Consider the following 13626-nt stretch of genomic DNA (forward strand, 5'->3'; position numbering starts at 1 on the left):
AGCAGAATGTAGTCATCTTCGACCCAAATTCTACAATTAACACTTTGATTACTGTAGAGGGAAATAATATCTTTCATTTTGGGGAAGAAGCTATTTCGATTTGGGGAAACATGTGTCAGACCTCTGTCGTTGCTCGTTGCCGCTTGTCAACATTGCCGCTACCGTTGCTCTTCAGGAAGGTAGATTGTTGATGCTCTCAAATAGTGAAGGATTTGAAGATGAAGAATAAGATATCGATTTTTGGGATGGGGAGTTATTAGAGGGTATATTAGGTAGTTCCCCTTTTACAAGGGTATTTTGGTATTTATAAAAATATATACTAGCTAACATTAGCATATAAGGTATATTCCGTAATAGTGACTGATGGTAGAGGGTCTGAGTTGGTATTATATAGGAGGTGTTTCTCTCATAATGGCATTCTCTAGGGGATGCCGCTGTAAATTACCCTATTAAAAAAGCCTAATGAAGAAAGTTACTCATTATTATTTTTTTTTTTTTGGTAATGTAAACTTTATTAAGAAGAAGTATGTGTACAACCAGTAGCATCCTTCACGAAAAGATCATGGAGCCACGGAGTGGATTCTGGCCAATCTATCACACACATCAGTGACAGGGCCTTCCTGGCCAGGGCATCAGCGACAACATTCTGAGCCCTTGGAATATAACAAAAAGAGATCAAATCGAAAGAATGGGAGAGGGTCCATATGTCTGTGAGGATTGGTGCCATGACAAGAGGTGCAACTAGGTTTTGGTCTAGAATGTAATCAGTCGTCTCTTTGCTATCACTCTCTACCATCAAATGAGAGAAGCCATTTGCTAAAGCCATAGTTAAAGCATTCTGAATAGATAGAGCTTCCCCTTGACAAACCGATTGAAAGTGATGTGGTATGGAAACTGCCTTAGATTGTACTCCTGTGTGATCTCTATCTATCAGCTTTAGACCTCCCTTAGTATATCCTGAAGAGGCAGCAACATCACAATTCACCTTGTGCACACCAATTGGTGATGTAGAAGTGCTCGGTTCTTGCTGTGTTGGAGCTTCGCTAGCTACTGGAGGAGCTATAGTTGAGAAGAATTCCAAGAAAGCCTTTTCAACCACTCTTATAACTTCTTGTGGAGACCAAGATTTCCCAGTAAAACATAGGTCATTCCTTGCCCTCCACAAATACCACATGATGAAAGGGGTTTTAGATAGAACTTCCCTATCCTTCTTCTTATCCTCTTTGAAGATTAAGTCCCATTGCTTTAGCCAATCCGACAGCTTTGGAAAAGTAGGTGGAGAATAAAAGAGTGAGCAACCAAACCAAACATGTCTTGCAAAGGGACAATCAAACAGAACATGATCTGCTGTCTCAAGTTTATCACCACATCGGATACAACTTGTTTCCATCTTCACATGTCTAATTTGTAAACCTTCTCCTGTAGCTATTCCTTCATTGCAATTCCTCCAAATGAAACTCTTAATTTTGGCAGAGTTTGTATAGACCAGATCCGATTCCAAACAGATTTTGGGATCATATCCCAGCTATGGACTCTTGAGGTTGATGCCTCTGTCTGACTCCTCTGTTGTTCCAACTTTGAGAGCAAGCAATACGCTGACTTAACTGAGAAAGCTCCTGTGGGAGTTGCTCCCCAAACCTGCCTATCCTCCCCACCAAATAGGCTAAGGGGTATTTGTAAGATTTCCTCCACATCTCCAGGTTGGAAAAACGTCTCAAAAGAGATACCTTCCATGATCGGCACACCGGGTCTATCAACTCATCTACCCATGTAAGAGCACAATCTATTGGATTTTGTGACTGAATTTTAAATGATTGTAATGAGGGAACCCATCTATTGTCCAACTATTAACAGTGAATCCATCACCTATTCTCCATATTAGACCTTCTTGTAGAACAGCACACCCCTCTAATAATCCCCCCCATCCCCAAGACGGTTGATTACCCAATCTTGCATGCATAAAATCTGTCCGAGGAAAGTAAATAGATTTAATAAACATTGCCCAATAGGAATTTGGTGTAGCCCACAACCTCCATGATATTCTGACCAACATCCTCCTCTAATAATCCTCTCCACCCTGTGATTTTGGTTGAGACAGCCTCTTCCATGATATCCAGTGGATCTTTCGCCCATCATCCTCTTCTCCCCAGTAAAACTTTACTGAGGCCTTTTGAATTGACTCATGAAAGGACATTGGTAGTTTGAAGTGGGAACCCGCAAATTTTTCCAGAGCAGCTATTGTTGCCTTCAACAGAACCTCCTTACCCACATGAGATAATAATTTTCCTTTCCATCCTTGCAACTTGTTTAAGGTCTTTTCCTTCACATCATTGAAAACTGTACATTTTGATACCCCAAAAGTAGTAGGAAGTCCAAAATATTTCGTTGGTCCGTCTCCATATCTCACCTCAAGTACTCGAGAGAACCATATTTTAAACTTATCATGGGTATTGGGGCTAAATGTTAAGCCCTTAATTAAATTGCACTTCTAGTGTATAAAACAAGGAAAGGTGGTTCCCCGACCATGCACTTTTAGGGGTAAAAAAGGAAGAGAAAAATAATAGGATCGTATAATCAATGATTTGTCAAATAGGAAATGGACTTTATTCAATTTCCATGGTATAGGACATGAGAGCATGGTGTCAGTTACATGGTCAGCGGACTAGAAAAGTTTCTTAAAAAAAAAATATATATATATATATAAATAAAAATAAAAATAAAAAAGACCAACCAATTGCGGTTTGGAAAATTGGCAAAAAGTCACACAATCAAATTTATGATGGACTAAAAGCCAAAGAATTTTTATCCTAGGAAAAAAAAAACTAGAAGAAATTCCAATTTTAGTAGTTCAAGCCTAATTATTCAACAGCCAACATTCCCATAGACGGTGTGAGATGGAGTTTGAAGTTGGAGTTGAAAGGTACAACCGGCTGGAGAGAATCCAAATTGAGGTAAAATCGCTTGCTTTGGAGTGTGGAGCTCTCTTTCAATTCAGACTCTATACACATCTTTGGTTGCAAAGTCAATATCCATCCAAATGAATTAACAGAATCTTCTTGACTACCACTCTGTGTCTGCTCTATGGATAATGTTTCAAAGTTCGATAAGCCAGTCGATTGGCTGTGCCAGTAGAGATAGATTTTTTTTTGAAAAATGTACCAGTATAGATTATTTCATTTACAAAAAGGTCAAAGCTGCCGATTTAGATTTTTTTAGTGGCCTTGTTGATAATGTAGAAGATCAGAAGACGTTGTCTACTCTTTGAAAAAGAGGCAACCCTATTGGCTGTTTTTGTGACTTTAGTTAGAGAGAGAAAGAGAGTCCATCCCTTGAATTACCAACAAGTATATGAAAAAAATATCACAAGGCATCCAAATGAAGCTACATCCAACTAGTAACAGATTTAGATCTTCTCCAGTCGGAGGTGAAGTGGGACAGAGAGAGAAGGTTAAACAGGTTAAAAGCTGGTATAGCCTATTGTTTCTACTTTGTAACTAACAACTGGTAATGGATTTAAAGGTGATATTCTTAGCTTTAATTGTTGTTGATTTTTTCCCTTGATGGACTATTTCCTGTGGAGCTAATCACGCTTTGATTACTCTTATACCAAAAAGGGATAAAGCTAGGTGTGTAGATGAGTTTGGCTTATTAGTCTTTATACATTAGGTTATAAAATAATAGCTAAGTCATTGTGTAAAAACATTTAGGCACTTTCTGCATCACTTTATATTCCCTTTTCAAATTGCATTCATTAAAAAGGGCGTAACCTTACTCTCACTTTGCAAAAAGGTCATTTTCTAATTCATGCTTGCAACCAATAGGTTGCAATGGAGCAACCTTACAATTCGCCGATCGAGGTCTATCCTCAAGCTGCATTCATTAAGAATAGATAAAATTCTGATAATATTATTATCATCTATGAGGTTTTCAAATTTTAAAGAGTCATAAGGAAATGTGGATGGTGATCTACTTTAAGTTAGATATGTCTAAAAGCGTATGATAGTATGAACTAGGCATATCTTAGAGCTATTTTTGAATTTTAAATCTTTAGTTAGGAATAGTGTGTTTTAATCAATTGTGTCTTGTCTTCAGCCTCATATTCTATTAAAATGTAGTGGAGTTGTTTTGCGTTTTATTTTTAGCCATAGAGGTATCCATCAAAGATGCCCTCTCAGCCCTTATCTATTTGTTATTAACATTATTAACATGGAGGGATTATCTTTTATTTTAAAGATGAATAAATGTTCTCTATGGGGGAGTGCAACCTCCATATATAATGCCCCCCACTATTTATCCCTCTCCTCTACCCTTATGTGTCATTTCACATGTGAAGGAAAGAGACAGAATGTGGCAGAGGTTGTACGCCCCCACATAGAACACTCCTCATTTAAAGATATAGGTATATAAATTTATTTAAGGGGATTAAAATTGGTAGATCATGTCCTGGGATTATGTATATCCGTTTTGCAAATCCATTTTTTGCTTTGTAGAGCCAAGCAAAATGATATTTTTTACTTTTCATGCAATTTTAAATATATTTCAAGCTATTTCAGGAAGACAAATTAATTTCAACAAAAGTGGGTCCTGTACAGTAATAATGTTAGTGTAACAGGAATATGGTGAGTTGCAATCTTGGTATTAATACTATTAATGATAGTGCTACTTATTTGGGTAGTCTGGTGTTTTTTAATTGAACAAAAAAAGCAAGAAAGATTGTGGGGTTGGCTAGGGTGAAGAAATATGAGGATCTTTATATCAACCTAAATACAAAAGAAGGAGAAAAAGCTATGTACAACATAACTAAGATGAGAGAAAGAAAGAGCAAAGATTTCAATCAGGTGAGGTGTATCAAAGGTGAGGGTGGAAGAGTGCTAGCAAGGGATAAGAACATTGTGAAGAGATGGGATAAGTATATTTGTGCCCTACAAAATGGAGATATCTGGGTGGGATTGTCCTAGAATATGTCTTTACTCAACAAGACTCCACACGTTATATATATATATATATACATATTATATATATATTTTTAAAATGTTAGATTGGAGGAGGTTAAAGAAACCTTGAGAAATATGAAACTAGACAAGACACTAGCACTAGATGAGATACCAGTAGAAGTGTGAAAAAACCTTAGGGGTGTGTGGGGTTGTTTGGTTAGTCAATTTTTTTAACAAGATTATGGACACAATGAAGATTCCGGGTGATTGGAGGAGAGCATTATTTTCCCAATCTACAAAAATAAATGAGATATTCATATTTGCAATAACTATAGAAATATAAAATTAATGAGTCATACTATGAAACTTTGGAAGAAGGCTATTGAAGCCCGCCTAAGAAAAGAGACTCACATGTCAGAGAACCAATTTGGTTTTTTACCAAGTAGATCCACAACAAAGACTATTTACCTATTGAAGAGGCTCATGGAAAGTTATAGAGCCCACAAAAAAGATCTTCATATGATTTTTATTGACCTTAAAAAGACTTATAACAGAGTCCCTAGAGATTTAATCTTTCATGCCCTAGTTAAAAGAGGGGTGTCGAGTACATATGTGAATATAATTAAGGATATATATGAGGACATGGTGACTAGTGTGAATCTGTAGGGGTCAAGGTAAGGAATTCATAATTACAATTGGCTTACATCAAGGATCGGGATTAAGCCCGTATTTGTTTACGCTTATCATAGACAAGCTAACCAAGAACATTCTAAACGAGGTCCCCTAGTGTATGCTCTTTGCTGATGACATCAATTTAGTGGATGAGACAAAAACATGGATTAATGTCAAGTTAAAGCTTTGAAGATCAACCTTAGAAACAAAAGGTTTTAATATTAGTAGATTAAAGACGGAGTATATGATGTGTAACTTCAGTCATTCTATGAATGATAATAAAATTGTGAAAATTGAGGGGAAAGAGATTCTGCAAAGTGACTATTTTAGATATATGGAGTCAATCTTAAATAAAGAAGGTGACAGAGAGTATGATGTTTCTTAAAAAAATTAAAGTGGGATAGTTGAAGTGGAGGGGTGCGTCCGGAGTGTTGTATGACTAGTGTATCCCTCTGAAGCTTAAGAAAAAATTTCTAAAGGATTGTTATGCGACCAACTATGATGTATGGAGTAGAGTGTTAGGTAGTGAAGAAATGTCATGTAGAGAGTATGTGTGTGGCAGAGATGAGAATGTTAATATGGATGTGCGGCAAAACTAAAAGGATAAAATATGGAATGAGAATATTAGAGCTGATTTTAGAGTTGTCTCGATCAATAACAAGCTCCGAGAGAGTCTTTTGAGGTGGTATGGTCATGTTCAACGGAGGCCTAGTGATGCCCCAGTATGGAGGAGTTATATGATTACGATTGAAGGAGCTACAAGAGCTAAGGACAGACAAAAAATGACCATAGGAGAAGTGGTGAGGAATGACATACATAGTTTGGGTCTTGTTTCAAGTATGACATCGATAGAGCTTATTAGAGAGCAAAGATCCATATAGATGATACCATTTAGCTGAGATTCTCCTGACTTGTTGGGTTGTGCTTCTTTCCTCTTACTTTCATCTTTCCCCTTTCATGTATCATCTTACATTCTTGCATTCTGCATCTTTCATTTGTTAAGTTCTATTGTTCACTTCTCATCTCTTACACTTCCCCTTTTCCTTTGATTAGTTTAGTTCTCCTTATTTTGTTGTTTGGATCCATGTATTCAACCTCATTAAATTAGGATAAGACTTAGTTTATTGTTGTTGGCGTTTTTTAATTGATAAGTCTTTGACATGGCAGAGTTTGACTGATAGGGTATAGAAGAAGCTTGGGGGATGGAAGATTCCATTATTATCTCAAGTAGAGGGACGATTTTAATTACATTATTATTGAGTACTATACCTATGTGTTCGATGCCATGTTTCCTACTCCCGAATAAGGTTTGCTCTAAGTCACATTCTTTAAATAAAGAAATTGGTGTCCTATTGCATGATCATCTACCATAACAAAGCTTTGATATTGAAATTAGTTTGGCAATTAATTACTCAACCTAATCAATTGTGAGGAAGAGTTTTGAAAGGGAAATATTTCCCTAATAATGTCATTCTTTTTAGAAGGATAGAGTGATAAACATGGCTCATTGTCTTGAATTGCTCTAATAAGGAAATTGGCTTGTTGAATAATTGGAAAAGGTGAAGAGGTACTCATTTGGATGGACCCCCATGGATTCTTACTCTGAGCTTCCTAGTCTTGAGTCACAAGGGTGAGTTAGGACTGGAAATTTCTAGCCTTGAGTCACAACCAATCCAGGCCAGGGTTGAGGCATGGGGCTAAGCCTTGAGCCATGTTTCCAGTTATATTGGAAAATATATATTAATACAATATTTATTGCAAAAAAGGGACTATAATGCATCTGCAATGATCTCTAGATAATATCCATAAATGGCTTATTTTTGGTAAGAGATGAACATCAGCCATATAATTTTAATTTGTTGACCAAAAAAATCTATTTTGTTGACATGTTTACAGAAATCAATCTAGTATTTCATTAGAAATCCAACAAATAGAGCCTTAGTGGTGAAATTTTCTAATTAAAATTTTTTGAGATGTTGAAAAGGGACACTATTGAGACATGTTAAATCATTATACTAACTTTATTGGTAAAAAAAAAAAGAAACCTGAAAGGCAAGTGGCCCCTATCTCCAGAGAAAAAGGGGTGTGAAATGATATTCTTGTTCTTCATAAAAAAACAAAAATTCAATCCATATTAATATTTCCATGTGCTCCCTCCCCACAAGGGCATAAGGGCCAAGCTGCTGGTCAAGAAAACCCTCTCCCAACTTTACTTTAGTCTAATGCGTTGATAATATTTTAGCCAGTAGAGACATCTGCGTCAAGTAGAGTTGCTGAGGTTTAAAGCTCCAAGAAAAGGCCACCCATATGATATTTCTCTTTCCTCCGTTTGTCCTAACCTTTCTTTATAAAAACATCTCTCATCACGAACCAGTCAAAACTGGAAGACACAGCTCACTTGTACAAGTTTTATGAAAATGTCTAGTTGACAACACCATATATGATATAACGCCTACATTTATGATTACAAGGCTTACCGACTTGCTTCTACTGCCCCAAAATTTTCCATGCGCGTAGCCTCTTGGAGGTGGCAAAATGGTTACGCCAGATGGGGTTGACCACTAAAGTCAATGGTTCATAAACCAACATTACTAGAAAAGGGCAGAGACAGACCAAAGTACTAAAGACTTGTTCAAAAGCTAATCACCGAAAGCTAAATCTTACAAGATACAACCAAGTAACAAACTGGCACTTTTTTAATAAGTTTGAGCTATTAAATTATGTGTGGGGGTTGGGTGTATCTTGTATTGTTTGAGTTCACATAATTATTATAAAGTCCGTATTTATAATTAGATCAGATGTTGGGTCCAGTACAAATATAGGGGTATAATTGTAAATGTGTAGGGATTAGGGTTTTTGGGTTCCATATATAGTCTCTATGAAAAAACCCTAGTCAGAAGTAAAAGGAAAATCATTATGTGAGATAGAGAGTGATAAAAATATTTTATGGGATAGTGGAAAATTTTTTATTCTCTGAAATGGATGTAGGCAATCATGTTGAACCATGTTAAATTCTTCATATCATATGATTGTTTGCTCGATTACTTCCTCATGATTGCGCATTCGTTCCAACACTATGCTACACTGTGTGGGGATTAGGGTTTTTGGGTTTCATATATATCTCTATGGAAAAACCCTAGTCAGAATCAAAGGGGAAATCATTCTGTGAGATAGAGAGTGATATAGAAACATTTTTAGGGACAGTGGAAATATTTTGTTCTCTAAAATGGCTGTAGGCAATCTTGTTGAACCATGTTAAATTCTTGGTATCATGTGATTGTTTGCTCAATTACTTCCTCATGATTGCACATTTGTCCCAACACTATGCTACACTTAAAATTGTCTTTCTTTCTCTATCCGTATAACATATAAAGGGGTGTGACCACTGATCAAACTAACTCATGCATGGTCCCAAAACCAAACATCTATTTCCCAGTTCACACTCCTTGAGGAGCAGATTTATTGAATCTATAAAAGGAGACACAACCCAATTCATGTCTACCATAAAAATAGTATGAAATGGAGGAAAAATTCATACCTACTTTTACTTTTCTGTAACAAGTCAGAGAAGTTTGACTTTGTGTAGCTAAAAGCCTTTCAAATAATAGAGTTGAGTCCCTTTGATCATGTCATGCATGCCTTCTTTCATATCTCATTAATGGCATTTTTGTTTGGGAGCTTCAAGGAACCGCGTTGCAGCTGCAAAGTTTGAAATTAAGCTCTAGACATTCTGATCATCATCTCCATGCATGCACGTTATATATGGGCTATATAAAGAGCTTCTCTCATCACAAGCTAAGCAACTTAAAGCTTTAAACTATCTCCTATACCTATCCACCAAGGGAGTCATGGCAGCCTCTGCAACCCATTTCTTGGTTACAACACTAGTCTTTCTCATAGCCCTCCTAGCCTGCTCTACCAATGCACAGCTCTCAGCCAATTTCTATGGGACTTCTTGCCCCAACCTCCAAACCATTGTCCGCAGTGCAGTGAGGGAAGCTGTCAAGACGGAGTCACGGATGGGTGCCTCCATCCTTCGGCTCTTTTTCCATGATTGCTTTGTCAATGTATGAAATCTCTCTCTCTCTCTCTCTCTCTTATTTTCTTAGAAAGCTCTGTTAATTTGGTGAGGTAATACTTTTATTAATTCAGGGTTGTGATGCATCGATCCTACTGGATGACACAGCAACATTCACTGGAGAAAAGAATGCAGGACCAAACAAGAATTCAGCACGTGGGTTTGAAGTGATTGACACCATTAAATCCCGTGTAGAAGCTGCGTGCAATGGGACAGTATCCTGCGCAGACATCTTAGCTCTTGCTGCACGAGATGGAGTTGTGTTGGTAAGTGTATTAATTTTTAATTATGATGTCCTTATAAAGACCAGTAAAAAATATCTTGTAGAGACAATATGAGCCTCTAATTGGGGAAAACCCTTCCATACAAAATATATAAAGGGAAAAAGAATGTTGCCCGTGTATCCCCTTTATGTGCAGTCACAGATGGACATGAAAAGTCCACATTACTGCTCTCCTCCGTGCTAAAGATACTTTTGTGCGGATTCTCATTGGCCTACGAGCTGTTGCTTAGGCCACATTCTCTTGCCCATAAAATTATAAAGTAATACTTGAGGTCATTAGGGTAACCAATGCTTTAGTTATAGCATTCAGTTTTCTTCATCCATGGAGAAGATCTGTTTCATTATTGGAGTTGTGACTTTGTGGTCGGACTCTTGTGTCATATCTTTGATACCCTTCATCTATTGTATAAGATTGACCTCTCGTTAGGTCAAACTGAATAAATAGAAAAACTGAATAAATAGCAATAACGAGGGGATTCTTCTTTCACCATGAATGAAAACTAGATCAATATATATATATATATATATTATATAATTTGAAAAGCTTGATATGTTTAATTTTTACTGGTCAATACCAGCTTGGTGGACCATCATGGACAGTACAACTTGGAAGAAGAGATGCAAGAACAGCTAGCCAAAGTGCAGCCAACAGCCAAATCCCATCCCCATCTTCTAGCCTCTCAACCCTGATTTCCATGTTCTCTGCAAAGGGTCTCAGTGCCCGTGACATGACAGCCCTCTCCGGGGGTCACACTATAGGCTTTGCCCGTTGTACCACCTTTAGGAACCGAATATACAACGACACCAACATCAACTCCAGCTTTGCTACCACAAGAAGGTCCAATTGCCCTGCTACCAATGGTGATGACAACTTGGCCCCGCTCGATCAGACCTCAACCCGGTTCGACAACAACTACTACCAGCACCTTGTAGCTAGGCGTGGACTTCTTCATTCGGATCAGGAACTTTTCAATAATGGGTCTCAAGATCGGCTGGTTCGGACCTATAGTATCAATAATGGTGCTTTCACCAGTGATTTTACGGCTGCCATTGTTAGGATGGGAAACATTAGTCCCCTCACTGGAACTAATGGAGAGATTAGAAGCAACTGTAGGAGGGTAAACTAGTGTTTAACTCATAATTGTTCTTAGACTTTAGCATATTATCAATAATGGATTAATGTGGAATGAAAGCAATGAACAATTATTATGTTTGTTCAAACGAGAAGATCATCTCTCTCTCTCTCTCTCTCTCTCTCTCACACACACACACACGAGCAGTGCACACAGCAAGATATGCTATATTTACAAAAGAAGCTGCTGAATTGGAAGAGTGCAGGATGTATTAGTCATTTGTAAAATTTGGGTCCAAATGCAATCATACGACCAGAACCCATTTGTATTATACATTACCCTTGTACCTTCAATCATTTTTTATAGTTTCCAAGTTTTTTCAAAGGGATGTAAATGAATTCAGAGCAGATATACCGGTATTTGAATTAGTATTCAATTAGCATATCCGATATTGTAGTGGAACCAATATATATATATATATATATATATATATATATTTTTCAATTTCTCTTCCAACAAATATGATGAATATCTTATTAAATTTCTTAGAGATAAGTTGCATATTTAGTATGACAACACACAAATGGAATTAATAGAAAAAAAAAAACTTTGGAAATTGTAAGACGGAGAGTAAACGGGTATCGGGGATTACCTCAATGTGGCTTTCCTCGCAGCGGAATGGATCAGATTGCACATGCGTCGATCTGCACGAACAATGATGAACGAAAGGTTGTGGCGGCGATCTCGCTAGGTAGTATTCCACCCTCTAAATCCAAATATTGCAATGGAGATCCTTGGAGACACATACTCTTAATTGGGAGAGACAGAAGAGAATAGGGAGAAAGAGAACTCTTGAGATTAGGTCAAAACCCTTTTATTTATAGAGTATTGGCCAGCTAGGGTTCTTAATCCTAGTGGATCTATGATTACCCTAGGTAAGCCATGAAGGAACTGGGTCAGTACCCAATCCAACCCAGTTTAATTAACATCTCTCACTCGCCCACGTAGGCCGGTTCAGGTCGGGCCTTAAGCAAGTTGGGCTCGATCGGGCCTATCGGTGTGGGCTCAGGATTGACATCCCTACTTCTACCTTCGTAATATCTCGTTAGGTCGCATGCTCGGTCTGGCTAAGCCCGACACGTTTATTAAATGGGCACGGTGCGGGCTACTAGCCCGTTTGGCGCCCGACTGGCCCGACTTATTTAAGAAGCCTATTTGAACCAAGCCATTTAGCCTGACCGCCCTGACCCCTTTAAAATTGCCTAAATACCTATTTTACCACTACTAATACAAAATAATTGTAAAGACTTTGTAATAAAATATCTATGATAGATGATGTTGAACACGATATTACATCCAACTTTGTAATAAAATAAAATAGGGTCTTTTGAGATGTTTTAATAACTAGTGAATGAAAGGCAGACAATTCTTGTGGAGAACAATACTTTGGTACTTGTCATAATCTCTCTTCTTTTTGGTAAGAAACAATTATGATCTCATATATGATTAACTGTGGAGAGTTTTTGGGTGACCTTTACTATGTTCAAATGGAAGATTTTTGGACATTTAATCCACTTAAAAAAGGATTTTAAGGGGAGTCCATTTAGAACCCATTTAGACTTAAGTAGGTGCGCAGCCCGTTTAAGGCCTGTTTAAGACCTGTTTAAAGTAGCCCGATCAAAGCCCAACACCGACTGGCCCGATTATAAACCGTACCATGCACCCCAAACCTAGGCCGTTTAAGTAAACAGCCATTCATGGTGCAAGGGTTTCACACCGCCAGGCCCGGTTAGACCCAATCAAGACCTACCCGGCCTGACTGATTAACACCCCTAGGTAGAAGTGCTATATCAAGCTTCCATTTAACCAACATAGAACATCACTCACAAATAATCTGGGGTACACTAAACAATCTAACTACACCAAATCTAGCACTCTCAATCTCTCATGATGAGCAGTGCTGACCTTAAAACATGCCATGTGCTTATGACTACATCGAAACACAAATAAGACAATTCACCCTGCAATAAGCCATAAAACAAGGGTACAATTTTGAATAGTTTTCCCTAAGCCCACATGTTAATCCAACTATTCCCAACCACTTTCCCAATCGTGTCTCGCTAGACCGCATTATCCATGATCCTAAGGAGCACGTTAAAGTAGCATCATTGGGCATCCTCTTCATGATGTGGTCTCAAGTAGAGGGTATCCATAGGATCAACTTAGTTTGATCCAAGTGGTTCGCACAGTGACGAAGAAGGGATTCATTCAGTCACTCTCACAAATGGTCGTAACAAAATATATACAATATATTTAGGGCTAAATTCACCCTTATTCGTTTGCTGCAAACAGTAAGAGAAAGAAGAAGATGAAGGCAGGGGAAGGAAAAGAAGGAAGAAGAAGTAGAGAAGGATCTTCTTCATCTAAGGTTGTTCTTGGACCAGCATTGTCCACAGGTAAGTGCTACAATCCATTACAATAGGGATTTTATGGTAATTTCATCAATTGGGAAGGTAGGGTTAGGGTTTAGTGTAATTGGAGGCTACCAGGGAATCTCTGTGAGCTATATAGCTATCACAGTAGGGA

At 37.8% G+C, this 13626-nt stretch overlaps 2 protein-coding genes across 2 annotated transcripts; one reads left to right on the forward strand and one right to left on the reverse strand.

Moving 5' to 3' along the window:
• Positions 1-514: 514 nt before the first annotated feature.
• LOC122092967 lies at positions 515-1390 on the reverse strand. Its single transcript, XM_042663255.1, has one exon. The coding sequence runs from the start codon at positions 1388-1390 to the stop codon at positions 515-517; it is 876 nt and encodes a 291-aa protein (XP_042519189.1).
• An 8006-nt stretch (positions 1391-9396) lies between these two features.
• Positions 9397-11188, forward strand: LOC122094208 (peroxidase P7-like). The gene is made up of 3 exons (XM_042664935.1): positions 9397-9673; positions 9759-9950; positions 10546-11188. Exons 1-3 carry the CDS (start codon positions 9455-9457, stop codon positions 11092-11094), a joined length of 960 nt encoding a protein of 319 aa, XP_042520869.1. The 5' UTR covers positions 9397-9454; the 3' UTR covers positions 11095-11188.
• The last annotated feature ends 2438 nt before the right edge of the window (positions 11189-13626 follow it).

Source organism: Macadamia integrifolia, chromosome 11, assembly GCF_013358625.1.
Source record: "Macadamia integrifolia cultivar HAES 741 chromosome 11, SCU_Mint_v3, whole genome shotgun sequence".
Lineage (NCBI taxonomy): Eukaryota > Viridiplantae > Streptophyta > Magnoliopsida > Proteales > Proteaceae > Macadamia > Macadamia integrifolia.

Bases quoted from the DNA above. Each gene is read 5' to 3' on its own strand.
- LOC122092967 (XM_042663255.1), bottom strand. From the start codon at position 1,390: ATGGAAACAAGTTGTATCCGATGTGGTGATAAACTTGAGACAGCAGAT.
- LOC122094208 (XM_042664935.1), top strand. From the start codon at position 9,455: ATGGCAGCCTCTGCAACCCATTTCTTGGTTACAACACTAGTCTTTCTC. The intron at 9,674-9,758 runs GTATGAAATCTC...TTATTAATTCAG, and splicing joins TCCATGATTGCTTTGTCAAT to GGTTGTGATGCATCGATCCT. The intron at 9,951-10,545 runs GTAAGTGTATTA...GGTCAATACCAG, and splicing joins CACGAGATGGAGTTGTGTTG to CTTGGTGGACCATCATGGAC.